The 25,265-nt window shown below is 45.4% G+C and overlaps 3 protein-coding genes across 11 annotated transcripts in view; all 3 read left to right on the forward strand.

Moving 5' to 3' along the window:
• On the forward strand, positions 1 to 25,019 carry LOC125428880 (zinc finger protein 850-like). Its single transcript, XM_048489587.1, has 7 exons — positions 1 to 42; positions 644 to 1,251; positions 1,424 to 1,541; positions 5,960 to 6,039; positions 6,234 to 6,360; positions 8,481 to 10,694; positions 22,768 to 25,019. Exons 2-7 carry the CDS (start codon positions 784 to 786, stop codon positions 23,529 to 23,531), a joined length of 3,771 nt encoding a protein of 1,256 aa, XP_048345544.1. The 5' UTR covers positions 1 to 42; positions 644 to 783; the 3' UTR covers positions 23,532 to 25,019.
• The window catches only part of LOC125428526 (zinc finger protein 420-like), an 815,993-nt gene that overhangs the window by 410,845 nt on the left and 379,883 nt on the right, over positions 1 to 25,265 (forward strand). The window lies entirely within an intron of this gene.
• Positions 18,220 to 21,914, forward strand: LOC125428830 (zinc finger protein 202-like). The gene is made up of 4 exons (XM_048489517.1): positions 18,220 to 18,325; positions 19,399 to 20,344; positions 20,503 to 20,629; positions 21,320 to 21,914. The coding sequence occupies exons 2-4, from the start codon at positions 19,874 to 19,876 to the stop codon at positions 21,490 to 21,492; spliced, it is 771 nt and encodes a 256-aa protein (XP_048345474.1). The 5' UTR covers positions 18,220 to 18,325; positions 19,399 to 19,873; the 3' UTR covers positions 21,493 to 21,914.

Below are 25,265 nucleotides of genomic sequence, written 5' to 3' on the forward strand. Positions count from 1 at the left end.
CCCCCAACCAAGTGGAAAAGAGAGCTTTGCCTCAAGCATCTGGTGAGCTACAGAATCCTTTTAGGGGTGCAGAGCAGTCGTCGGGGGTTCAGTGGAGGCTGGGTGGAAAATAAGGGAAGGGGAGACCCCAGATAGAGAGATTGTCCCCCAGTGCTTGGGGACAAAGGGCAAGGAGACATCTGCTGTGTGGGTGGGGAAAATTAGGACCCTTCCCCAGTTTGCTTCATGGGGAGAAGGCCAGTGCAGCTAAACCATTGTGACAAAACACACAAACCAGATAGTATTTGTATTCCTTTCTGCAAAGCCAGAAAATCATTACTATTGACTTCTAGAGGCTGAAACGGAAGATGGTGTCTTTTGAATTTGGAGAGAACACAAAACGGTGCTCTCTGCTGGTTTGCATGGATAGAGCGTGTGGATGGAAGGAGGAGTAAAGACAGGAAGAAACTGTCAGGGAGGGTAGTCCAGCAGAGGGAGAGACCCCTGGGAGGGATGCTGCATCTTGAGACATCTGTCTGAATGAAGCTGTCTCTTGCTCTGTCTCCCTCTATTGCTCACCCCCGCCCCGGCGGCCCCTTACAATCCACTCAAAAGGTGGGAGAGTCAGTTTTTCACGTTTAGTGTTTCCCTATCTTTCCCACAGGGAGAAGACATGGATGCTAACTGGAAGGAACTCCTTTGGTTACAATTTGTGATCTAAGAGAGAAAAGTTGCGTGCTGAATTGGTGGGGTTTTGAAGGACTTAGTAGACATGCTAATCTTCAGGTAACCATTGCAAAGACCATGGCAGAAGAGCAGGGTGGGTTTTGTACATTTTTGGAGGCTGCAGCGAAGCAGAAGATGGAAAAGAAAGAGTCCAGTGGTCCCAAAGTAACCAGAGAGCCCAATCTCCTAGATGCTGGAAGCAAGGGGGGATTCTGGGAAAGATCCCTGCAGACATCTCCAGAAGAGGACACCCTCAGCTTCGATGTCCCATGCCAGAATTTCAGGCAGTTCTGTTACCAGGAGGCTGCAGGACCCCGAGAGGTTTGCAACCACCTTCATGACCTGTGTGGTCGGTGGTTGAAGCCAGAACAGCTCACCAAGAATCAGATCCTGGACCTGGTGATCCTGGAACAGTTCCTGGCTGTCTTGCCCTCAGAGATGGAGAGCTGGGTCAGGGAATGTCACCCAGAGACCAGTTCCCAGGCGGTGGCCCTGGCGGAAGGCTTCCTTTTGAGTCAGGCTGAGACCAAGAAACAGGAGAATCAGGTAAGAGGGTTTCATACTTGTAGCTAAAGGGGCTGCAGATATTTCCTTTAGGATCCATGGGGCAGCTTTTTCTTGCTGTCAGAGTAAGGACTGTTCCACGGTGCCTGGTTTCACCTGCCTCATGCCTTTTCTAATCTTTTTGTCATTTTTGTGATCTCCTGTGCTGTTTTAGGTGCAGGGGGCATTAACAAATGTTGCCCCAGATTTTCCAGATGCAGAAGAGGCTCCATCAGGCACTGGGGAGAGGCTGCTGTTGACTCTGGAGAGTAACCAAAAGGCCACCTGGATAAGTAAGAATGAATGGGACATCTTTCAGCTTGCTTCTCCCTCTCTGTAGTCTGCCGCAAATCCATGTATGTGTAAAGCACCATCAAGTCGCAGCTGACTTGTGGCCACCCCAGCAAGGGGTTTTCAAGAGCCTTCAAGGAATCTATGATCCTATGATTAAGGCAAGTAAGAAGCAGAGGTGGTTTGCCATTGCCTTCCTCTGCAGAGTCTTCCTTGGTGGTCTCCCATCCAAGTACCTAGCCTGCTCAGCTTCCAAGATCTGATGAAACCAAGCTAGCCTGGGCCATCCAGGTCCTAATTAGACTGGGACTGCATGTGTGTACAGGGCCATCAAGTCGCAGCCAACTTATAGTGACCCCTGGTGAGGTTTTCAAGGCAAGTGATTAAGCAAAGATGGTTTGCCATTGCCTTCTTCTGCAGTCTTTGGTGGTCTTTCTGCCTAAAACTGGCCCTGCTTAGCTTCTGAGATCTGATCATGCCACCTTTCATCCCCCAGAGTCCATGGGTTTTATTTATGTTCCCTCAGTCAGTAAAAGGGAGACACCTATCTCCAACCTATCCCATTTGTTCATTTGGGAAGGCTTTATATGTCCTGAGTATTGATGCAAAAAAATAAATAAATCCTACTTTTGCTTATACTCAGATGGGATCTGAGCTGTCAGTGATGAGACAGGAAATAGATTTTGTGACTGTGGGAGATGCTATGTGAAAGTCTCAGAGACTGGTTAGTGGAGAAAGCCAACTTCCATGTTTGGGACTGTCCTGAGAGGTATTGAAAGGAGCAGCAGTGGCGTAGGAGGTTAAGAGCTCGTGTATCTAATCTGGAGGAACCGGGTTTGATTCCCAGCTCTGCCACCTGAGCTGTGGAGGCTTATCTGGGGAATTCAGATTAGCCTGTACACTCACACACACGCCAGCTGGATGACCTTGGGCTAGTCACAGCTTCTCGGAGCTCTCTCAGCCCCACCTACCTCACAGGGTGTTTGTTGTGAGAGGGGAAGGGCAAGGAGATTGTAAGCCCCTTTGAGTCTCCTGCAGGAGAGAAAGGGGGGATATAAATCCAAACTCTTCTTCTACTCTTCTTCTTATATATTGGATTATAATCTGGTTGTTGTTTTTTTGCTGGAACTTGAGGCAGGTTACAAAATGTAAAAAAAGTGTAATAACTATATGACATATAATTAAAAATGCAATAAAACTGGATTCCATAGTTAGAAAATAATGCAAATTGAGTACTGATCCAGATGGCCCAGGCTAATCAGATCTTGGAAGCCCAGCAGGGTCAGTCCTGGTTAGTACTTGGATGGAATACCATGGTCCCTACACAGAGTTAGGCAACAGGAAACCACCACTGTTTACCTGCTGCCTTGAAAACATTGGTTGTTGCCTTGACGGGACATTGCACCATGAAATATGATATGGAAAAACTAGAGAACAAGAGAATACATGCAGTAAATAGTACAAACAATTACAAGCCTATTCCCAATATAGAAGCATCCACCTGAACAATTCCATTTGATTCTGCTTCTTTAAATGTTTAGTGCCAGAGATGAGAATATATTGTTTGCCTACAGTGGAACCTCGGTTTTCATTGCCTTCGGTTTTCATCGGTTTTGGTTTTCATCGATTTTTTCAGTGTAAAATTTGCCTCGGTTTTCATCGATTTGCAGAAAGGTGCAGGGGTTTGTGGAGAAAAATCACCAGGACAAAGCTGTTGCAGGCTGTGTCTGCAACTTGTTTAATGACAATGTCTTGGCCCATTTCAGACAAATCTTAAAGAGGTGTCAGAAACAGACCTCTTTGGACAGCTTTTTGGTGCGACATTGGTCCACTGGCTCTGAAGCTGGTCCTAGTGTTATTGTTTGTTACTGTTTTCAGCATTAAACACTATGTTTATTCACCCCAAAATGTGGGTTTGGTATGTTTTTGGAGTCCCTAGAATGGATTGATTGGATTTACATTGATTCCTATGGAAAAGTTTGCCTCTGTTTTCATTGGTTTCAGTTTTCATCGATTCTTTTCGGACGGATTACCAACGAAAACCGAGGTTCCACTGTACTCCATTCATTCTGAGTTGTGTTTATAATATATCTCATATGCGTTTAGTGTGGGCTGATTAACTTTTTATTTGTTTCATACATAAAGTCGATTGACTGGGAAGCCCAACAGATTCAGTATTGGCTTGATTACTGTTTATCTATACCTCTCCATAGTGGTTGTGATTACAGTTCCATTATATGACAGCTCTGTTCCCTTTATATCATAATTCAAGGAATTCAAGGAAATGCACATTGCAGCTTAATTTGTTTGTGTTTAGTCTCATTCTGACTTACCTCACAGAGTTGTTGTGTTAAGATGAAACATGTCACACTACAGTTCTTGGAGAAAACTGAAAGCCTTGGGAATTTTTCATTAAGAAAAGAAAATGTTCTACAAGGAGCGGAGAGAGGCTTTCAAAATTACACATGCTTTTGAGAATGTCAGTGGGAAGTACAGACAATGCTTCATACAGTGAAAATTTTGTAGTCCAGGAGACCAATCATTTACTAGCCCAAGAGTCCCTAAGATGGTATGTGTAGGCACTGCAGCACCCCCTGACAGCTTTTCTGGTGCCTACCAAATTTTTTTAGGAAGTTGGTGGGGCTTTTGCCTGGCAGGACTTCAGACTGAGGCCCTTTCCGCACGGGCCAATAACAGCGCCCTAGGGACGGCAAAAATGCTGTCCCTAGGGAGCTGTTCACATGGGGGGCACAGCTGCATTGCAGCCACGCCGCCCTTGCTCCTCGTGCCACTGTTTCCCAACCTTGCTCCCCGAGCGAGGTTTTTGGGAAACAGCGGCTTCCAACCGCTGCTATGCGAATGGCAGCAGCTGGAAGGCGCCATCCCCACCCCCTTTCCCAAACGCCTTACCGTGTCCTCCAGCCTCCGGCGCGTCGCACAGGCCAGGGGACATGCCCCCCCTGCCCTCCGACTTCCGAGCTGTTGTGCAGGGCAGGGGGGGCGTGTCCCCTGGCCTGTGCAATGCACCGGAGGCCGGAGGACACGGTAAGGCGTTTGGGGGACGCCACAGCCTGCGCGGAGGCTGCGCCGTCTTCCCCACCGCAACCGGGAACATTTGTGTGAACGGTCCCGGGGGGGTTGAGTTGGTCATGTATGCCGACCCAACCCCCAGCGTGGCCATGCGGAAATGGCCTGAGTATTGGGGATTTGCTTGGCAGTGCAGATTTTTAAAAAATGTTGTTTTGGCAGCAGCTACCATCACAGCACAAGGGTCAACCCTGTGTGATTAAAAGTAAGCTATGGCAATCATTTTGTGGCTTGCTCCGCCTCCTGCAACAGCTATTTTGTGGCAACCATTTTGTTGTGCCCCCATCATGCCCTGTCAGAATTCCAAAAATATGCCCACAGGCTGCAAAAGGTTGAGGACTCCTGTACTAGACAAACAACTAAGTTACTGTTTTAACTGCATGTATTTCTGTATTGTTATAGCCAATGGCTCAAACAATAAATACTTGACTATGACTATGACTACTAGACAAACCGGGATCAATTGACCAGGCAGTGCATCTGTATGGAATTCATTTCCAAGAGATATAGTGACAGCCAGTAGGTTAGTCATAAACACATGAAGCTGCGTTATCCTGAACCAGACTTTTGGTTCATCAAGGACATTCTTGTCTACTCAGGCAGGAAGAGGTTCTCCAGGATCCCAGGCTGATGTCTTTCACATGACCTGCTGCCTGCTCCTTTTTAACTGGAGATGCCAGGGATTGAACCTGGGACTGTTGGCATGCCAAGCAAATGCTCTAACACTGAGCCATAGGACCCTCCTTAAAGAAACATGCTTTTTACTGAGTCAGGCAGGCATCTGGAGATGTTGGGGATTGAACCTGGAACTTTCTGCAGGCAGATCAGATGCTTTGTCACTGAGCCACGGTCCCTCCATAATAACTGTGTGCTGTCAAATCGCAACCAACTCATGGCAACATATGGACTATGGCATTTTCTAAGGAAGAGATGAGTACAGATGGTTTGCTATTTTCTTTCTCTGCGTAGCAAGCCTTGTCTTCCTTAGTAGTCTCCCATCCAACCTGTTACCTTATGCACTTTCTTTCACTCATATTGACTTGTGTGGACTCTGTAATTTGGGTGTGGCTGCCAATGTGTTGTGTTGCTAGGAATGCCCCTCAGTCAAGGGCAAATCACTGCAGGCCTTTGCATTCTTGTTGTGGGTTTCCTGGAGGCATCTGCCTGGAAGAATACTGGAATTAGTGTGTCTTTGGGTCAAATCTAGAAGGGCACCTCATCTGTTCCACATTACGCCCAGGGGCCAACAGGAAGAGCCGTTTTTTCATAGAAGGAACTGAAATATAAAACAGAAACTGCAAAAGACATTGCCACTTTCTTTTGTCCACTGCAGGTGGTGAAATGACTCCAGCAACACTTCCACATTCATCTGTTTGTGATTCTGTAGACCCATCTCCTGGGCATCCAGGGCAGGTAGGAGAGAAGGGCACAGTAGCCAGCTTGGGTGCTTCTGTCCCTCCTGCAAAGCATATCACAGGACAAAGAGCTGATGCCGCTTGTGAAAGACCTTCAAGCATCCTTCCCTTGAAGTGCCTTTTCCGGTTGTGCTAAGAAGCAAAGAGTGGCTACATCATTTCTGAGGAGAAAATGTCTCCTTTTTCTTTCAGGGTCTGGTGTGCTTTGAAGAGGTGGTGGTGTCTTTCAGTGAGGAGGAGTGGGCTCTGCTGGATCCGGGCCAAAGAGCCCTGCACAAGGAAGTCATGGTGGAGAATTATGGGATCGTGTCCTCTTTGGGTAAGTGGCTGAAGAAGTGAATGTGGGCAAGATAAGATGGGGGTGTTCTTGGTGGTGAGAGGGGTCATCTAGGGTGAGGTATACAGCCTATTTTAAATGGTTAGCCTCCAGTGCTACTGTGGCATGAATCCATGTGGCTAAACTGGCTAAGCCACTGTCAGGGCCATGGTGATGGAAAGTGCTGTCAAGTCACAGCTGATCTATGACGACTGCATAGGGATTACAAGGCAAGAGATGAACAGAGGAGGTTTGCCATTGCCTGCCTCTGCATAACAGCCCTGGTCTTATTTGGTGTTCTCCCATCCAAGCACTAACCAGAGTTGATCCTGCTGAGCTTCCAAGATCTGACAAAATCAAGTTAATCTGGGCCATCCAGATCAGAACACCTCCTGCCTAAATGGAGATGGAAGGAAGCTGTTTTACCCCAACTGAATCAACGTGCTTGTCAGGCAATAATGGACTCATCATAAGCCAAAGGTTCTTAGCTGATTCAGAAAAGGTTAGTTAAAACCCACCAAGCAGGGCACCGCTTCCATTCCCCCTCTGCCCTACGGAGCCTACTCCCTGGGGCAGAGGGGTTTCCTTTCCCATGTGTGGGGGGCATTTTTGTGCCCCATATGACCTGGCAGGGGTGCGCCCGGGACAAGCCGCCCCAGATATCCCCGTTGGCGCTACGCCACTGCCTGTATGGCCCCTTCCAACTCTACGATTTTGTAAGTCTAACTATGAAAAACAGGTTACAACAAGGGACAAAACAATACAAAACCAGAGTGAGTTTTTTAATGGTGCTGCCATCGTCCTAAACCTGGTTTAATATGGTCTTTTTGGAAAGATTGCAATCCAACCTGTCTGTATACCATGTGAAGGAAAAGCAAGTATTTTTTGCATGTTGCTGTCACATCAGTCACCATTCCCCTCCCCCGAATACTTTCTTAGAATTTGTTTTACAGCAGCAATTGATCTATCTCTGTAGATCAGATCTACTAGCAGCTCTTCTGAATTTCTGAGATTTTAGAGGAGGTAGAACATGAGCGTTCCGCCCGGCCCGTGCGATAGCCTGGGGGCTGATGCTTGTAAGCCCCAGGCCGCCATTAGCACAGGCTGACCTGAATCAAAGCTTCCCTCCCCAGGGAGCCTGAATATTCCCTCCCCCCCAGAGGCGACCTCGCGGGGCAAAACACAAACAACAACCTTTAAGGGGTTGTTGTTGGGAAGCGTCTTCAGCCCGGTGCAAATACGCGCCGGAAGGCGCTGTCTCCGTCTTACGTACCTCCACGGTGTCCTGCGTGCATTGCATGCCTGCTGGGCGTGGCCCACGCACTGTCCTCCGACCTCCAGGGGTGGGAGGGCAGCGATGGCGAATAAACGCCAACAACGGCAATGAAGGCCACCGATAGTCAGGCGAAGAAAGAGGCGACTTCCGTCGCGGAGCGCCTGCCCGTCTACCCGATGCGGAGCTGCCTGCCCGTCTGCGTTCAGCACCCGTTCCACATGCTTGCATCGCGAACGAGCTTAAACCACGCCGCCCGCTTGCTCTTGGCGGTGGAAGAAACACCGATCTTGAAGCGGCCATAGATAATTATCATACTATGATACTCAATTTCTGGTTTAACCCCCTTACCCTTCCAGTGGCGGGGAGTTGGCTGCTGTGGGAGGTGGAGACTAGTAAAGTGCAAACTGCCACACGCACTCTTTGAGGCACTTGGGGATGCCTCTGCATTTGCAATGGAACTCTCCACCCCCAATTTGGAAGCAGTTCTGGTAGTGCAGTCTTCTCTGGATGGTAATTTAATATACAGGACCACTATATTAACCCTTTGAAGTGGGATATTGGAGTCTAAACCGGAGACCTTCTGTATACAAAGTTTGGGGTACTACCACTGACTGGAACCTGAAACTGCCTGATTCAAATTTAGCATTCTGTACAGAGGCCCAGAATGGCTGCCTTTCATGGTAATAAGTGAAAATTGTTTAATGTTTGGTAGAATTTACCTCCTTGTGTATGTTGAAGATATTTTGTCTCATTGAGAATATCAGCTAATTAAGGTTGTCTCTTCATTTCAGCCTTTATTTTACCATTTAGATCTTACAGTTGTTCCCCTCTTATTGTGCTCCAACAGGCAATGGATGGAAGAAAGAGGTCAAGGAGGATCGATCTGGGATATCAGGAGGAAAGGGCAGATCAGAAGAGGCAGGAAAACAGAGACAGAAAATTGAGATAACTACATCGACTGGATCTCTTCCTTGTCAGCTTGGTGACTTCCAAGAAACCCCAGTCCAAGGCAAAAAAGAAGAAAGCCCAAAGAGACACAAGTGTCCTCTGTGTGAGAAAAGCTTCACTTATAAATCAAGGCTTAATCGTCATTGGCGAGTCCACACAGGAGAGAAACCATATAAATGCTTGGTGTGTGGGAAGAGCTTGTGCAGCAACGCAAGACTTCAGACGCATCAAAGAATCCACACAGGGGAGAAGCCATTTAAGTGCTCTGAGTGTGGAAAGAGTTTCACTGAGAAGTCCGATCTTAGAAAACATCAAAGAAGGCATGCAGGAGGGGAACTGTACATACTGCTGGAGTCCGGAAAGCGGTTTGCTTGGCGCAAATCCATGATTTTCCATCCAAGAAAGCTCAAAAGCAAGGAACCATTGAAGTGCTTGGAATGTGGGAAGAGCTTCACTACAAATTCAGCCTTTGTCAGGCACCAGCGAATCCATACAGGGGAGAAACCATATAAATGTCTTGTTTGTGGAAAGAACTTTACTCGGAGCACCCATCTTGCGTCACATCAACGAATGCATACAGGGGAGGTCTATAAATGTTCTGAGTGTGGAAAGAGCTTTGCATGGAGAGCCTCTCTGCGTTTACATCAGAGAATCCACACAGGGGAGGACTATAAATGTTTGGACTGTGGAAAGAGTTTCAGTTTGAAATCAGTCCTTAGAGGGCATCAGCGAATGCACACAGGAGAGAAGCCCTATAAATGCTTGGAGTGTGGGAAACTCTTTACCTGGAACACAACCCTGATTAACCATCGTAGAATGCATAGAGACGGGAAACCATTTAAGTGCTTGGAGTGTGGAAAGAGCTGCAGTACAGGATCTGACCTTAGAAGACATCAAAGAATGCACACAGGCAAGAAGCCTTATAAGTGCTTGGAATGTGGCAAGTGCTTCAGTTGGAAGTCATATCTGACTGCGCATCAGAGAATTCACACTGGGGAAAAACCGTATAAATGCCTCCTGTGTGGGAAGAACTTCACTCGAAAAACACATCTTAACTCACATCAAAGAATGCACACAGGGGAGAAACCGTATAAATGTTTAAAATGTGGCAAAAGTTTTGCCTGGAGTACCTCCCTGAGTTTACATCAAAAACTCCACACAGGGGAGAACTATCAGTGCTTGGAGTGTGGAAAGAGTTTCCGCCTGAGGTCAGTCCTTAGAGAACATCAAAGAAGGCACACAGGAGAGAAGCCATATAAATGTTTCGAGTGCGGAAAAAACTTCTCTTCAAACAAAACTCTGGGTTACCATCAAAGAATCCACTCAGGTGAGAAACCTTTTAAGTGCCCAGAATGTGGAAAGGGCTGTAGTACAGGATCAGCCCTGAGAAGACATCAACAAATCCACACTGGTGAGAAGCCCTATAAATGCTCGGAGTGTGGGAAAAGCTTCACTTGGAACAAAACTTTGATTTACCATCAGAGGGTTCATACTGGTGAGAAGCCCTATAAGTGCCTGGAATGTGGCAAATGCTTCAGCTGGAGATCATACCTGACGGCCCATCAGAGAATTCACACTGGGGAGAAACCGTATGAATGCCTGGTATGTGGAAAAAACTTCACTCGGAACATGCATCTTAAATCCCATCAAAGAATGCACACTGGTGAGAAACCATATAAGTGCTCAGAGTGTGGAAAAAGCTTTGCTTGGGGCACATCTCTGAGTTCCCATCGACGAATCCACACAGGGGCTGACTATCAGTGCTTAGACTGTGGAAAGAGTTTTAGTCTGAAGTCGGTCTTCATGGGGCATCAAAGAATCCACACTGGGGAGGAGCCATATAAATGCTTGGAGTGTGGGAAGAACTTGAGTACAAGCTCGGCCCTCACTAGACATCAAAGAGTACATACAGGGGAAAAACCATTCAAATGCCTGGTGTGTGGAAAGAACTTCACTCGGAATATTCACTTGAAATCACATCAAATCATGCACACAGGGGAGAAACCTTATAAATGCTTAGACTGTGGAAAGAGTTTTGCTTGGAGCTCATCCTTGAGTTCCCATCAAAAAATCCACACTGAAGAGAATCCTATGATTCCTAAAACTACTCACAGTATGGAAAGCATTTCCGATGTAGTGGAAATTATCATATAAGTTATTTCAAGTTCAGTAAAAGCAGATAAGAGTTTTTCCAACCAGTCAGAATATAATTACCATTGCTTTCTTGAAGGGGTGATTCTGTTGCTTAGTACCTTCCATTGCAAGCTGTGCCTCTTAAGAAAAAACCCTCTATATTCTAAGTCAGAAACAAATTAGTTTTCGGGTGGGGTGGACTCACCATATAACTTACAGAGAAATTTCCCAGTGAGCCACTGCCCTGGAGGGCTGAGGGCAGCTAGGAGCTAACAGAGCCAAGCCCTGGAGGTTCTGCTTAGCATCGCATGGGCTGCCTTTCTGTAGGGTCATTTTGATTTCCCAGGCCAAGCCTTACCTTGTGGAGTGTATGAGAGAAAACTACTATGGCAATGTGCCAATTCACCAGTTGAGACTATCTATAAGGTCTATGCTGTATTTAGGGGACAGAAATGAGCATAGCCAAGCATTACGCATCAAAGAGATATTCCAAACCTGGTGGGAGTGTCATGTTAGAGATCTTATCCTTAATAGTTTGTTGTCAGTGTGATCCCCCTTTTATATGTATTTGCCTAATGTTTAGACTATGTTAAAAATTCTCAAAGAAGTGTCTTGTGTGACTCTACTTACTCTCCAGGAGAAGCTTTTCACCCGGTTTCACAATACCAGAACCATAGGTCATCTGCTGAAGTGGGAGATTCAGGAAAGACAAAAGGAAGTCTTCATACAGCATATAGTTAATTTGCGGAACTTGATGCTACAAGATGTAATGATGGCTGACAACTTGGAAGGCTTTAAAGGGGGACTGGACAAATTCATGGAAGATGGCTACTAGTCATGATAGATATCTATTCCCTCCAGAACCAGAGGCAGTATGTCTCTCTGTATTAGTTGTTAGAAAGAACAATGTTAGAAGAATGATGCTCTTGTAGCCATTTTGTTTGTGGGTCTCGTAGAGATGTCTGGTTGGCCACTGTTTGAAAAGAATACTGGTCTAGATGGGGCTTTGGTCTGATCCAGCAGTGCTCCTGTTCAGTTCTTATGTTTTCTGTCTTGATTTTGACAGTTGATGGGAGTGGTATATAGGCCCCTTCCGCATATGCAAAATAATGCGTTTTCAAACCACTTTCACAACTGTTTGCAAGTGGATTTTGCCATTCCGCACAGCTTCAAAGAGCACTGAAAGCAGTTTGAAAGTGCATTATTCTGCCTGTGCGGAATGAGCTAAAGTTTTGAAAGTTTTTTATAAATGTTCCTCTATATTTGGTTGGTTTTTACTTTTCTATATTCGGTTGGTTTTTACTTTTCTTTGTTGAACAAGTTTCCCCTCTTTTTATTGGTCTTTGAATTGGCTTTAAACACTATTCCATGCCTCTTGAGGCATACTCTGCATTATGTTTTTAGTTTCCCCCTGGGTTAATTTTCAAAGTCATATTTTTCTGCATAAAAGTATCCCTTCCTTTGTCTGCCTGCTTTTTTGGCTTATATACTAATGAGTTTTCTGTCCTTGATTTAATGGTGTCATATTACGTGCTGTAAATATAATTGTTAGTTTAAGAGGACAGATTTCTCTTCACATGCTGTTCTCTGCCTTGCAAATTCACCATCTCTAAAATAGAGGGTTTACAGAAAAGAAACATTAAGTAGTGTCTCAAATAGTGAGTTCTTGATGCTCCAAAAATATGGATTCCTAGTGAGTGAAGATTTGCTCCCGTTATCCTGTTTTACATTTCAGGGAAAGCCTTTTGTATTGGAACTGAAAATTACATGTGTTGGGAAAAGATATAACGTGATGGGAAACACAGCTATAAGCTAGGACAGTGGTGGCGAACCTTTGGCACTCCAGATGTTATGGACTACGATTCCCATCAGCCCCTGCCAGCATGGCCATGCTGGTAGGGGCTTATGGAGTAATCCACATAACATCTAGATATAGTGCTCCTCTATAGTATTCAAGGTCCCAATCTCACTTCTGCTATGCACTTAGTTGCCATGGGAAAGCTATCATCTATCATCCTTAGATCTCCTCCCACACTGGTGGTATGGGGAGGATAATGCTGGCCCACGTTACAGGGCCGTTATATGGATTATGCTATATGTGAGGTGCTTTGAAAGTGAAATATAAATGCTGAATATTATGAATAAGACGTATTTCTTCAAATCATGAATTGAGGGCATCTTTGTCTTCCCTTCATGTTAGCTCTGTGTGATGATGTTCTATTAAATAATGTTGTCATGTTTTCCTTTTGTTCACCATAATTTTATCTAATTCTGAATTTGGCTGTAGAGTGTGGATTCTTAAACCTACAAACTGAGATCATGAATGTGTTTTTCTCAGACTTCTAGAAATATGCAATTTTGTAGAAAAATCTGAAACATAAAACAAAAGGGAGGGGTTAGAAGCCCAAATAATAGAAGCAGCAACCTCTAATTTTCAGAATGAATTTCTATCAGTAGCCATTTTCGAGGTTAGTATACAACCACAACAATATTGCTCCCCTTCAAACCTTGATTTCTGCCAGTGACAGGCAGGGGAGAGGGAGGAGGGCTGTTTTGACCTCCCTGTCCACAATGACCTGGTGGAAAGATTCACTGGAGCCAGTCCCAGCAGAAACCACTGGGAAGATTGCTAGCACTTGACTTCCATGACTCTCAGGCCCAGCGGTAACCGGCAAGTCACTAAAATGTGACAGCTGCCACTGCACAACTTAACATGGCTGACTGGCTACCATGCAGTCTGTGCAACTCACCAATGATCTTTCCCCACTTACCTTAAGCCCCGCGCTACTCTCCTCAAGTAGCGCAGGGTCCCCCTGCACTCCCCACGACAGGGGCGGTATACGCAAAGCTGCGTGATGACTGCCAGCTAATGGCGCCCCCCTCAGTCTTGGCATCCCTGAAGCGCTGGAGAAAATGGTGCCTTTTGATGACCTTCGCTATTGATGAGCTTAGGGTCGCGGGGACGCCCAAGACGGGCATAGGGGGGATTCTTGTGAGTGGGGAAACACCCCAAGTCTGGCAGTGGCTACCAGACAGCATGATGCCACATAACTCTCCTGAGACCAGGTGCAACCATATAGAATAACGGAGTTGCTGGGTGGCCATCTGTTGTGAGCGCTTTGACAGTGTGTTCCTGTATGGCAGGGGGTTGGACTGCATGGCCTTTGTGATCTCTTCCAGTCCTATGATTCTAAATCCTATTGCATTGCCCACTGGACATTTCAACCTGCTGACCCTATTTGACTTATGCTGTGTAATCTGTCCTGAGTCTCAGTGAGAAAGGCAAGCTATAAACAATGTAAATAAATAGCATAAATCAATTAAATGTTTTGGGGAAGCCCCAGGTTTGCAAAAAAAAAAAAAAGGTGAAATGTAAAACAAAAAAATTATGTTGCAAGTTAAAAAAAACCTATGTTGCGAGCGTGGCTAGGCAACCTCCACTGAGAACCAGCATTGTATTGTGGTTAAGGTGTGGGACTAGGTAGGACATGGGAAACCCAGGCTCAAGTCCCCATATATACTGTGGAAACTCTCTGGGTGACCTTGGGCCAGTCACACACTCTCAGCCTTGACTCTGGCTAGTATTTGGATTGGAGACCTCCATGGAATACCAGGGTTATGACATGGAGGCAGGCAATGGCAAACTGCCTCCCAACATCTCTTGCTTTGAAAACCCTACACAGGGTTACCATAAGTCAGCTGTGACTTGACGGCAATAAGCGGGGGGGGGGGGGGGAAGCAACCAGCAGACTCTAATCTGGAGAACTGGGTTTGATTCTCGATTCCTTCACATGAAGCCTGCCAGGTGACCTTGGGCTAGTCGCAGTTCTCTCAAAACTCTCTCATCCCATGCAGAGACAGGCAATGGTAAACCACCTCTGAACGACTCTTGCTGGGTAAACCTGGTGCGGTTGCCATAAGTCAGCTTCTCAGCACTTTCTATCACCAGCAACTAAAAACTGCCAAGGATCCCAAATCATAGTTAAAGTCAGTAAAAGGATTTGGGGTGGGGGTGGGGAACAGGAGGAAGCAGAGGTAAACCTGGAGTGGGGGAGAAAAGTAAAACAAAGGTGGAAGCTGTGGATGGGGCAGGGAACACAAAAAGGTGGTTGCTTGTGAGAGGAAGGAGAGGGACTGTTGGAGAGAAGCAGAAAAGGGTATACAGGTAGGTGGTTGTCAGAGAAGGAAAGGGGGGCCAGGGAAGGAATAATGAAGAGGCAGGGAGGAAAGGGGACAAGCTGCAGTCCCTGCCAGAAGGCAAAGAAGAAAAAAGAGATTGAGGGAAATGAATGGGTCTTTGATGGTTCTCCACTTGGGTGTATTCTGCTACTTTCTTATTTATTATTAAATATATTTATTAAATTATCTGTTTGCTTATTAAAACAATTATATGCCACCTTTCCTTTTGCCTCAAGATGCCTTACAAATCCCAGTTAAAAGCACCATGTTTTTAAACATGCAAAACTTCAGAAAATCGTCCTTCCCCCAAAACATACTTGCATTGACATAGTGGTTAAGAGCAGGTGTACTCTAATCTGGAGGAACCATGTTTGATTTCCTACTCTGCCACCTGAGCTGTGGAGGCTTATCTGGGGTATTCAGATTAGCCTGTGCACTCCAACACACGCCAGCTGGGTGACCTTTGACTAGTCACAGTTCTTCAGAGCTCTCTCAGCCCCACCTACCTCACAGAGTGTTTGTTGTGAGGGGGAAAGGGAAATGAGTTTGTAAGCCCCTCTGAGTCTCCTTGCAGGAGAGAAATCTAACTCTTCTATAACCTATGAAAAGCAAATAAAGTGACTTTGCAGCAACTCCTAAAAATTTCAAAAGACAGCACACACACACCCAACCTCCTTAGGGAGCTCAATCCACAAAGTGACTGCTATGCAAAGACCTTAAGCCAGGGGTGGGCAATTATTTTTTTTCCCTAAATGACAAGAAAACAGAAAAATATTGTGGAGGGCCAGGCCAAAGGCAGGGTTTATAGCTTTTGAAAGCCCCCCGCAGAAGCTCAAAGGTGCCTCGCCTCTCAGCACGGGCAGGCCAGCTCAGGGGTCATCCGGCGGGCCGGATGTGGCCCCCAGGCCATATAATGCCCAGGTCTGTCTTAAGCAGTTGATGCCTTAAGCAGTGGAAAAGTCTGCAGTTGTGGTTTGTGGGCTGAGTCATATGGAAAAAGACAGTCTTTTAGATCAATGAGTCCTAGGCCTTAAGCCATGGTGCCCTCCTATACCTTTTCCGGAGCCCACAATGCGTTTTAGAAAGTGAATGGGGATGTGGAAAGGGAAGGAGGTTTACTACCAGGGGGATGTTATCTATGCGGTTGAGATGCATTCCCAATTCAACGTAATTGCTTAAAACAACAAAGACTGTTTTCTCCTTTAATTTTTACTCAGATGCTCTCAACATGGTTTCCAGGATTTAAGTCAACCTGCTCACAGCTGTCATAATCTCTGATATATAATGCTACTCCTCCTCCTTTCCTGTTTGATCTATTTCTCTGAAATAGGTTATACCCTTCAATTATTAGATTCCGACCATGAGACTCATCCCACCAGGTTTCAGTGATGCCTTTTGTATTGTATTTGCTTAGCCATGTTAAGAGTTCAAGTTCATCTTGTTTATTTCCCATGCTCTGTGCATTAGTGTAGTGAGGTTTTATCCCTCACACTGGTGTGTTCATGAATTATTTGTTCAGTTCTCTCCATAACCTTCTGACTAGAAACTCCAGCACTTGATGAACTCCTGCCCACTTGAGTACTGTCTCCCTCCCCCTCATGACTCAGTTTAAAACCCTTCTGATGAGGTTTGTGAGCCTCCTTGCAAAAATGTTCCTGCCTATAAGTATGAGGTGCAACCCATCTCTTGCCAGCAGTCTCTCTTCATGAAACTGCAGACCATGATCCAAGAAACCAAAATGTTCTTGGCAGCACCACCAGCACCTCTGCTATTGTTCTTTACCTCCCTGGGCCATGTCCTTCAGTGCGGAGTAGAGATGAAATGGTCACCTGTGCATCCAAATTCTTCAACTTCCTTCCCAGAGCCTCAAAATTCCTTGAGACATCTTGTCAGGCCTGCAAATGACTGCTTCTGTTCCCCTCAACAAGGAGTCTCCTACCATTACCACGTGTTTTTTTCTGGGTTTTTGATGGTGCCATTTCATGGGCTGAGCCTTCTGACTAAAAGCAGCAGCGGCGTAGGAGGTTAAGAGCTTGTGTATCTAATCTGGAGGAACCGGGTTTGATTCCCAGCTCTGCCGCCTGAGCTGTGGAGGCTTCTCTGGGGAATTCAGATTAGCCTGTGCACTCCCATACACGCCAGCTGGGTGACCTTGGGCTAGTCACAGCTTCTCGGAGCTCTCTCAGCCCCACCTACCTCACAGGGTGTTTGTTGTGAGGGGGGAAGGGCAAGGAGATTGTCAGCCCCTTTGAGTCTCCTACAGGAGAGAAAGGGGGGATATAAATCCAAACTCTTCTTCTTCTTCTTCTAAAAAGAAAAAGATCAGAACACCTCGACATTTTCTGAGGGCTGACTCTGTTGCTCCTGTATCTGTTCCTTATCTTCACTGACAAGGGAGAGAACTTCAAATCTATTTCGTAGATTCAAACTCACAGAATGCTCCCTGGTCCTTCTACTTCTTTGAGTCACATTCCTTCAATTGCCCACCTTCAGTGTTTGAGAGCTGCAACTCAGAGAGATACCCTGTAGGTTCCACACATATTATTGTCTGCTCCATTCTGTGCAGGAAATCTTCATTTTTCTTAATATTCTGCAGTGTAGATACTAAGTTGCGCCTCTAGCTGCTGGACCTTCTCTTCCAAAACAGCAACCACCTTACACTTGCTGCAGGTGTAAATACCCACATTGTCCAGGAAAAACAAACAAACATTCCACAGCTATTGCAGGTGACTGCAACAACTCCCCGACTATCCATATTTAGTATTCAGTAGTGTTTCCTTCAAAAAGTCTTGCCTATTTAAGAAGAAGAAGAGTTTGGATTTATATCCCCCCTTCTCTCCTGTAGGAGACTCAAAGGGGCTTACAATCTCCTTTCCCTTCCCCCACTCACAACAAACATCCTGTGAGGTGGGTGGGGCTAGGAGAGCTCAGAAGAACTGTGACTAGCCCAAGGTCACCCAGCTGGCATGCGTTGGAGTGCACAGGCTAATCTGAATTCCCCAGATAAGCCTCCACAGCTCAAGCGGCAGAACGGGGAATCAAACCTGGTTCCTCCAGATTAGAATTCACCTGCTCTTAACCACTATGCCACTGCTGCTCCTTTAACCAAAGACTTGTTCACTACATGTCTGTGTGTACATATACACATACATATATACATACACATTCAAAAGTATGTATTTCTTGTGTTGTCCACTTGCAAAGAGTGAATTCAACAGAGTAAACCTGGACTGAGAGAGCTGATGCATAAAAATCTTCACACACGTACTCTTTCTTCGTGGTTTTCCAGTGAGAAACAGTATATGAGTTAAAGTCAGAGAGTCTGGATTCCTAGAGAGGCCTCTTTATGGGCCTCTGTCCTCACCTACACTCACACATACACACACACCCAGCCAGGGAAAAGAGGTCTTTGATGTTTGTATCCAATATCTGGTAAGTTGCAAATGTCTTTGGGGTCCAGAGAAGCCTCAGGGTCTTCAGAAGAGGGTGAGTGGAAAATAAGGGGAGATGGAGAGACATCCAGCCAATGCGTGAAGACAAAAGGCAAAGCAGGGAGGTTTATAGTGGCGGAGGGAGGGGGGGACTGGGCCCCTTTCCTATTTTCTTCCATAGGAAGAAGATCTGTGCAGCTTCCCCATCAGAATTGTTCCAAAACACACAAATCAGAGAGTCTCATTCTCTGTGCAAAGGCAGAAGATTCTTTATGTCTAGGAACTTAAACCAAAGATTGTGCCTTTTGAATCTGGAGAGAACAGGAATGGTTTCAAACTGGTATGGGTGGACAGAGTAGTTGGTGTGTGGGTGGAGAAGAAAAGCAGAGCCAGGCTGCTGCAGAAGAAACTGGCTGAAGAAGAGCAGCAGTTCCCAACCTTTTCAGTATGGTGTCCCACAAGTCCAAATTTTCTTGGTATGGTGACTCTTCTGGGGCTGGTCCAAGGTCTGTTAGCATTTCTAGGTAAACTATGACCTCGGCACACATCTAGTTCAGTATTTCATTTTCTACAATGTTTTTGAGAAACCAACAGACATCACACAAAGGGTACAGCTGCCCCCAGTATGAATCCCAAGCAAGAGGTATTCTAGCATACACAGTCTTTGCATATGGAGGTTACCTTCCAGCCTTAGTCCACCCTCTCCTGCTCCATGACACCCTCTAATCTCCCCTAAGATTTTTACTCTATTGACCATCATGACACATTTGCATGAAGTGTACATTCCCTTCGAGTCTGATTTTCAGTTATGCAGGTGTTTTCCCCTCTTTGGAACTCACCACATCACAAATGAGAGAAGCCCCGTGGTTCATGGAAGTGGGCAAAGTGCGATTTCCCCTCCTGCCTATGCGGGGAAAACAAAGCAGACCAGTGTGCATTTTGCTTTCTTTGGGTTTTCCTTCCCGCCTTGGTCTGCCCTCACAGGAGCAGTTCCACCCACTTCCCTGCCAGCATTTCCAGGGGATCGGTGGGATTCTTTGTTTTTTAAAAAGTGATCCTTTTGATCTATTGCAGGAGTGATAGATCACGAAAACAGCTTTTTTAAAAAAAGGTGGCAAACAACATCTGACTCCTGACCCAGAAGCAAGAGGCAGGCAAAATGGTGGCTAAGCCCCAGGGAAGCACTGGGGCATCTCCTCGTGTGTAAATGAAGGAACATGGGGGAACCCCACTGCTAAGCACACAGCAGCACGTCAAGCACAAAGGGCCAAAGAGTTGAAAGGGGGACCATCAGAGATGCTGCATCCCCTCTGGATGAAGGCCATAGCCCATCTTCCAATGCTGAAACGCACCCCTCATTTCATATCAGGAGTTCATGTTGACAGCATTTCTTTACCTTCCCTGCAGAAAGATGACACGAATGGTGGCCAGAATAATCTTCTTTGATTGTTATTCCTAACCAAATAGTGAAAAGTTGCTTGCTACATTTGTGGGCTTTGTAAGGCGGCATAGTCATACTAATCCCGAGGTAGCCCTTCTTGGAAAGACCATGGCAGACAAAGAGGGGAATTCTTGGACACTTTTGGAGTGTGCTGAGGAGCATGAATGGAAGATGGAAAAGGAATGCATAAGTGGCCCTGAAGAAGGAAAATGTCCTGAACCCGCTCAGACTAGAAACAACGAGGAATTCTGGGAAAGAACTGTACAGAAGTTTCTAACAGAAGACCCCACTTGCTCCAATATACAATGTGATAATTTTAGGCAGTTCAGCTATCAGGAGGCTGAGGGGCCCCGTGAGGTCTGCAGCCAACTCTACCATCTTTGCCGTCAGTGGCTGAAACCAGAACAAAGCACTAAGAATCAGATCCTGGACCTGGTGATCCTCGAGCAGTTCCTAGCTGTCTTGCCCCCAAAGATGCAGAGCTGGGTTAGAGAATGCAGGCCGCAGACCAGTTCCCAGGCAGTGGCCCTGGCAGAAGGCTTCCTCCTAAACCAGGCACAGAAGAAGCAGAGAGAGCAGGTGAGAGCATTTTATCTAAGAGGGAGGAAAGCTGGGGCAGGAGACCTTTAAAATCCCCATCATTTGCCCAGTTCTTTCTTGAAGACAACCAAAGTCTCCCGCCCCTTCTTCTCTGATTCCTCTTCCCATTCTGTGCCTGGACTCCCACTTTATTTCAGGTGTGGAGTCTATTTGTGGAAGGAGACACTCGTTCCCTGGTGGCAGAGGAGGGCTGGTCAGACACCAGGCAGAAACTGTTTTCCAGAGCTGTTGTGCAAGAGCATGACCAAGAAGATACCTCACTGGGTAAGGATTAATGAGATGATTTCACTTGGTTTCCCTGTCTTGGCTGCCTAAAATTGGTGAGTGGCTTTTATATATGCCCTCCACTAGTAACATATAAGGATAGAGGCACTTTTTCTCAAGCACTCCTCATATGAAAAAAAATATGGACTGATTCCTCCAAAATGTACATTCCAATTTGGCACATTCAGGGGTGAGTGATTTTATTTTGCAAGCACAGTGTGTTCTTGATCCACAGGGTGATGTCATGTGTGAGCCTTCTAGGGAGTTTACAGGGTGGTTTGCCATTGACTTCCCCAGTCATCTACACTTTACCCCCACTAAATCTTATGTGGGTTTGGCAGAGAAGGTTATTTGACCCAAGATTGCCCAGTCATCATCAGTGACTGAGTGGGGATTCAAACCTGGGCCTCCTGACAGCCTCACCCCTACACCACCCTGGATCATACTTGTGACTAAGCCTGGCTGCTGATTATACTGTGTCCTTTGCTGCCCAAAGGATGTGGGGACGGTCAAGAGGTTCAATATCTTTGAAGAAAGGTGACTAGGATAAGTGGACCCAGAATGGCTTTTCTGCATTATATCTCAAGAGCCAACAAATAGATAGGCAGACAGAGAGAGATTTTTTTCAGACAACATGACATTTGCAACTCATACTGAAATATATTCCCACCATCCCTGTGATCCTCACAGGCAGTGGTGTGATGCCAGAAGAACATAGGAGGCATCTTGGTGGTCTAGTGGACACAACTTCTGTGCAAACAGATCAGGTAAGTGGATATGGGAATCACTGGGGAGAGAGGATACAGCAGCTAGCCAGTCCAGATTCCTTTGTCCCCCTGCCACTAAAATCTTCCAAACTCTGATAAGTCACTATTACCTCATGCTTCTTTTGTTTTTTTTTATACCCTGCCCTTTCCCAGTAAGGCTGGGACATTAACAAAATTTTATTGATTGCTTAATTTGAGTTTTATGTATTCTATTTAACACCCATCATTCTCACCGAGACTCAAGGCAGATACAGTTTTGTTTTCTAGGAAATTTTGAATTGGAAAATATAAATAAATGATCTAAGAATTTAAATAATTTAAATATTTAAATAATGTTAGGAAAAGAAGGCAAATGTACTATGTGCAAGCTTGGACAGTATCAGAGGGTTATCTAGGAAAAATGTAGTCCGGTGCCAAATTTGTTCTGGAATGCTGTTTCCAAGGGATGGCACTATCCTAAAAAATGCCTATTATCAGAAGGGAAAGATTTTGGTTCTTCTTACACAGAGGGAGTGTTCTCTTTCAGAGCCTGGTGACCTTTGAAGAGGTGTCTGTGGATTTCACCGAGGAGGAGTGGGCACTGCTGGATCCAGGCCAAAAGGATCTGCACTGGGAGGTCATGCTAGAGAATTTTGCAAATCTGTCTTGCCAAGGTGAGGCTCCTTCTTGCCCTGGATAGCTGCAATCAGTGGATATTGGATTATTTAAGGCAGTGATTCCTCACTTGGGGTACATGTACCATCAGGGGTACACTCCAGAAAATTTGTTGTACGTGAAAAAAATATGCAATGGAGGAAAAAGGTGCATTACTGTCAACAATGTAAGACAGAATACATGTCAAAAGTTGTGAAATTCAATGATATGATGAGGGCAGTATGGGTTTGTTATTTAATGTCAATTTCCTGCCTTCTTCCTCCCAAGGCAGCCAAAAATGCCCTCTGAAATCTTGTACTTAGGGTCCCTTCTTCTCGAAGAGCAGGACTGGAAGTTATTTTGAGCCCATAGGAGAAGCAGAGGAAGGAAATTATATTCTGTGAGTGGAGATAGTTGTGCCCACAGAAATGTCTATTTGAGATTCAATCTATTCCTGTTTCACCTGCATCAGTTAAAAGATTTATCCCAGGATTCCAGGCTTCATTTCTCCCTCAGATTCTTACTGGTTTTCTTGCTTTGTTGCATCAGGAGATGGATGGAAGAGTGAACATGAGGAGGAGCCTCTTAAGGAGATGTTGAGGAGAGGCAAATCGGAAGTGGGGACACGGGAGAGGAGGAAAACAGACATAAAACAGGAAAAAGGGAATGGCTCCTCAGCTACTCCTGGTGGGGACATCCACAAAATTCCAATCCAAGGCAAAATGGCCACAGGTAAAGAACGGAGCCAATGCCCTGTGTGTGGGAAGGTCTTCCTTCGTAAATCGAGCCTTTATCTCCATTGGGTGATCCACACTGGGGAAAAACCTTTCAAATGCTCAGATTGCGGGAAGAGTTTCCGCCAGAAGGCGAACCTGATTAGGCATCAGGTGATCCACACTGGGGAGAAACCGTACACGTGCCTGGAGTGTGGAAAGAGTTTCAGTCAGAGAGAAAAACTGATCAGGCATCAGGCAGTCCACACAGGGGAGAAGCCATATATTTGCTTAGAGTGTGGAAAGGGCTGCAGAGACAGGACAGAACTGATTGGTCATCAGAGAATCCACACGGGGGACAAACCATTTAAATGCGCTGAGTGTGGGAAGCGATTCTTCCAGCGGGCCAAGCTTCTTCGACATCAAAGAATCCACACAGGGGAGAAACCATATACTTGCATGGAGTGTGGAAAAAGCTTCATCCAGAGGATAGACTTGACTTCCCATCAGCGCATGCACACAGGCGAGAAACCCTATTCCTGCTCAGAGTGTGGAAAGAAATTCAGTAAGAACTCAAACCTCAAAAGACACCAAAGGGTTCACACAGGGGAGAAGCCATTTAAGTGCACAGATTGCCCCAAGAGCTTCTGCGATCGATCAACTCTCATTAAGCATCAGCGTATTCATGCAGAGGAGAAAACATTCAAATGCCTGGATTGTGGGAAGAACTTTATTTGGAGTACTACCCTAACGTCACATCAACGAATGCACACGGGAACAACCATATAATTGCTCAAAGCATGAGGAAAGCTTCAGTAAGTACTGAGACCCAGGAAGACATCCAGTAATACACACAGGGATGAAACCATGTAATTACTCAGACTTCTTTGTAAAAAAAATTCTGTTCAACTTATTAGCAAGTTCATGTAAGGCAGACACCATATTCACATCTAGAGTGTGAAAAGAAATTTAGTGGGAGGAGTAGGCTAACCTCAACAAATCAGTACAGAGAAGTGCATGAATCCAAGAAATGCTTAGACTGTGGAAAGGACTTTTCAGGTGGAGCTCTCATCAGAAGATTCATGCTTATGTGAAGACACATAATAATGGTAGACTTTCCACAACTGATCAAAACACAGTAATCAGCATAGTTTTTCTGCAAGGGAGAGATTCTTGGATTTCTGCGAACGTGCAAATTGTATTGTCGAGAACAGTAGAGTCTGGGAGAACAAAGCTGGAGCCAGCTTCTTCCCATATGTCAGAGGATTCTAGTGATGAGATGCTCTTCTGGTCAACTTATGAGAATAAGCCTGACATTAGTGATGTTCAGATGGTCATATAAGGTCATATATGCCTATGATATTGCCAGAGGGTAAATACTGAACACAGTTCTAATTGGTGCTTCTCAAAGAGCCTATCCTGGAGTTAGAAACAATACAGAAAGGGGCAACTGAAATTATAAAGAGGATGGTGCATCTTCCTTCTGAGAAAAGGGTAGGATGTTTCAGTGTTGGGGAAATAAAGATGGATAGACTGGTTGTTTACCCAGAAAATTCACAGTTTTCAGCCAGCTGCAAGCTGAGTCAGTGGTCCTTCTAGTCATGGCGAGGGCTTGTTCTGGGAACAAGATAACATTTCAGTCAACTCTGGACTAAGGAGGTACACGGTAAAGCCTAACACCCTTATGAGTGGTGTAAAGAAATTAGATAGGGATTTTTCTTTTTCTTTTGCTTAATATTTTCAAAATGTATATTTGTGCTCAATCATACTTAACTCGCAAACAAAGTATTAACAACCCAAAGACCATTCCCTCCCATTTATAAAATAAATAAAATCCCAATAATGCTGTTTCTTTTGGCTAATTCAGCAGCATCCAAAAGTCCTGGAGGATACCTCCACTTAGGAAAATGACAGAATACTATTCGAGTAGTTGGCTGTTGTGAGTTTTCCGTGCTGCGTGGTCATGGTCTAGTAGTTATAGCTCCTAACATTTTACCCGCGTCTAAGGCTAGAACCTTCAGAGGCATGTCACAATATGATGCGTTTCTGTCCACGATGCAACCTTTGACTATTTTGCCCTGAATAATCCCACGAACTTTTGTGACAATGACTGTGAAGGTTTACCGTGGAACATAAAGTGACAGCTGGAAAGCTGGTCACCTTCTACTCTCACCCTGTAGTAGGATAAAGTCTATAAAGATGGATGCTTTATCCCAAAAGATGTTTTCTGTTATGACTTATTCAGGCAGGCATTATCAATAAAGAACTAGAATCTTACCAACAAATGTCCAGTGCTGTTTTCATGAGCATATTTCTTTGCAAACTTGCCTTCATTGATTGCTTTAGTGGGATCATGACCTACCCAATTTCATACAGATTTTTTTGCAGAATTTGGATGAAAAGTAGGAAATGATATTTTCTGTATGATTGTAACAGTGGATTGGATCTCAAGGTGCTCTTCTGCTGGTGTAGTATCACTTCCAGTGTCAGAGTAGCAGATACTTGATTTCGGGGGGGGGGGGG

The sequence above is a fragment of the Sphaerodactylus townsendi genome, linkage group LG03 (assembly GCF_021028975.2).
Source record: "Sphaerodactylus townsendi isolate TG3544 linkage group LG03, MPM_Stown_v2.3, whole genome shotgun sequence".
Classification (NCBI taxonomy): Eukaryota; Metazoa; Chordata; class Lepidosauria; order Squamata; family Sphaerodactylidae; genus Sphaerodactylus; species Sphaerodactylus townsendi.

Bases quoted from the DNA above. Each gene is read 5' to 3' on its own strand.
- LOC125428880 (XM_048489587.1), top strand. From the start codon at position 784: ATGGCAGAAGAGCAGGGTGGGTTTTGTACATTTTTGGAGGCTGCAGCG. The intron at 1,252-1,423 runs GTAAGAGGGTTT...GTGCTGTTTTAG, and splicing joins CCAAGAAACAGGAGAATCAG to GTGCAGGGGGCATTAACAAA. The intron at 6,040-6,233 runs GTAGGAGAGAAG...TTTTTCTTTCAG, and splicing joins CTCCTGGGCATCCAGGGCAG to GGTCTGGTGTGCTTTGAAGA.
- LOC125428830 (XM_048489517.1), top strand. From the start codon at position 19,874: ATGGCAGACAAAGAGGGGAATTCTTGGACACTTTTGGAGTGTGCTGAG. The intron at 20,345-20,502 runs GTGAGAGCATTT...ACTTTATTTCAG, and splicing joins AGAAGAAGCAGAGAGAGCAG to GTGTGGAGTCTATTTGTGGA. The intron at 20,630-21,319 runs GTAAGGATTAAT...TGATCCTCACAG, and splicing joins CCAAGAAGATACCTCACTGG to GCAGTGGTGTGATGCCAGAA.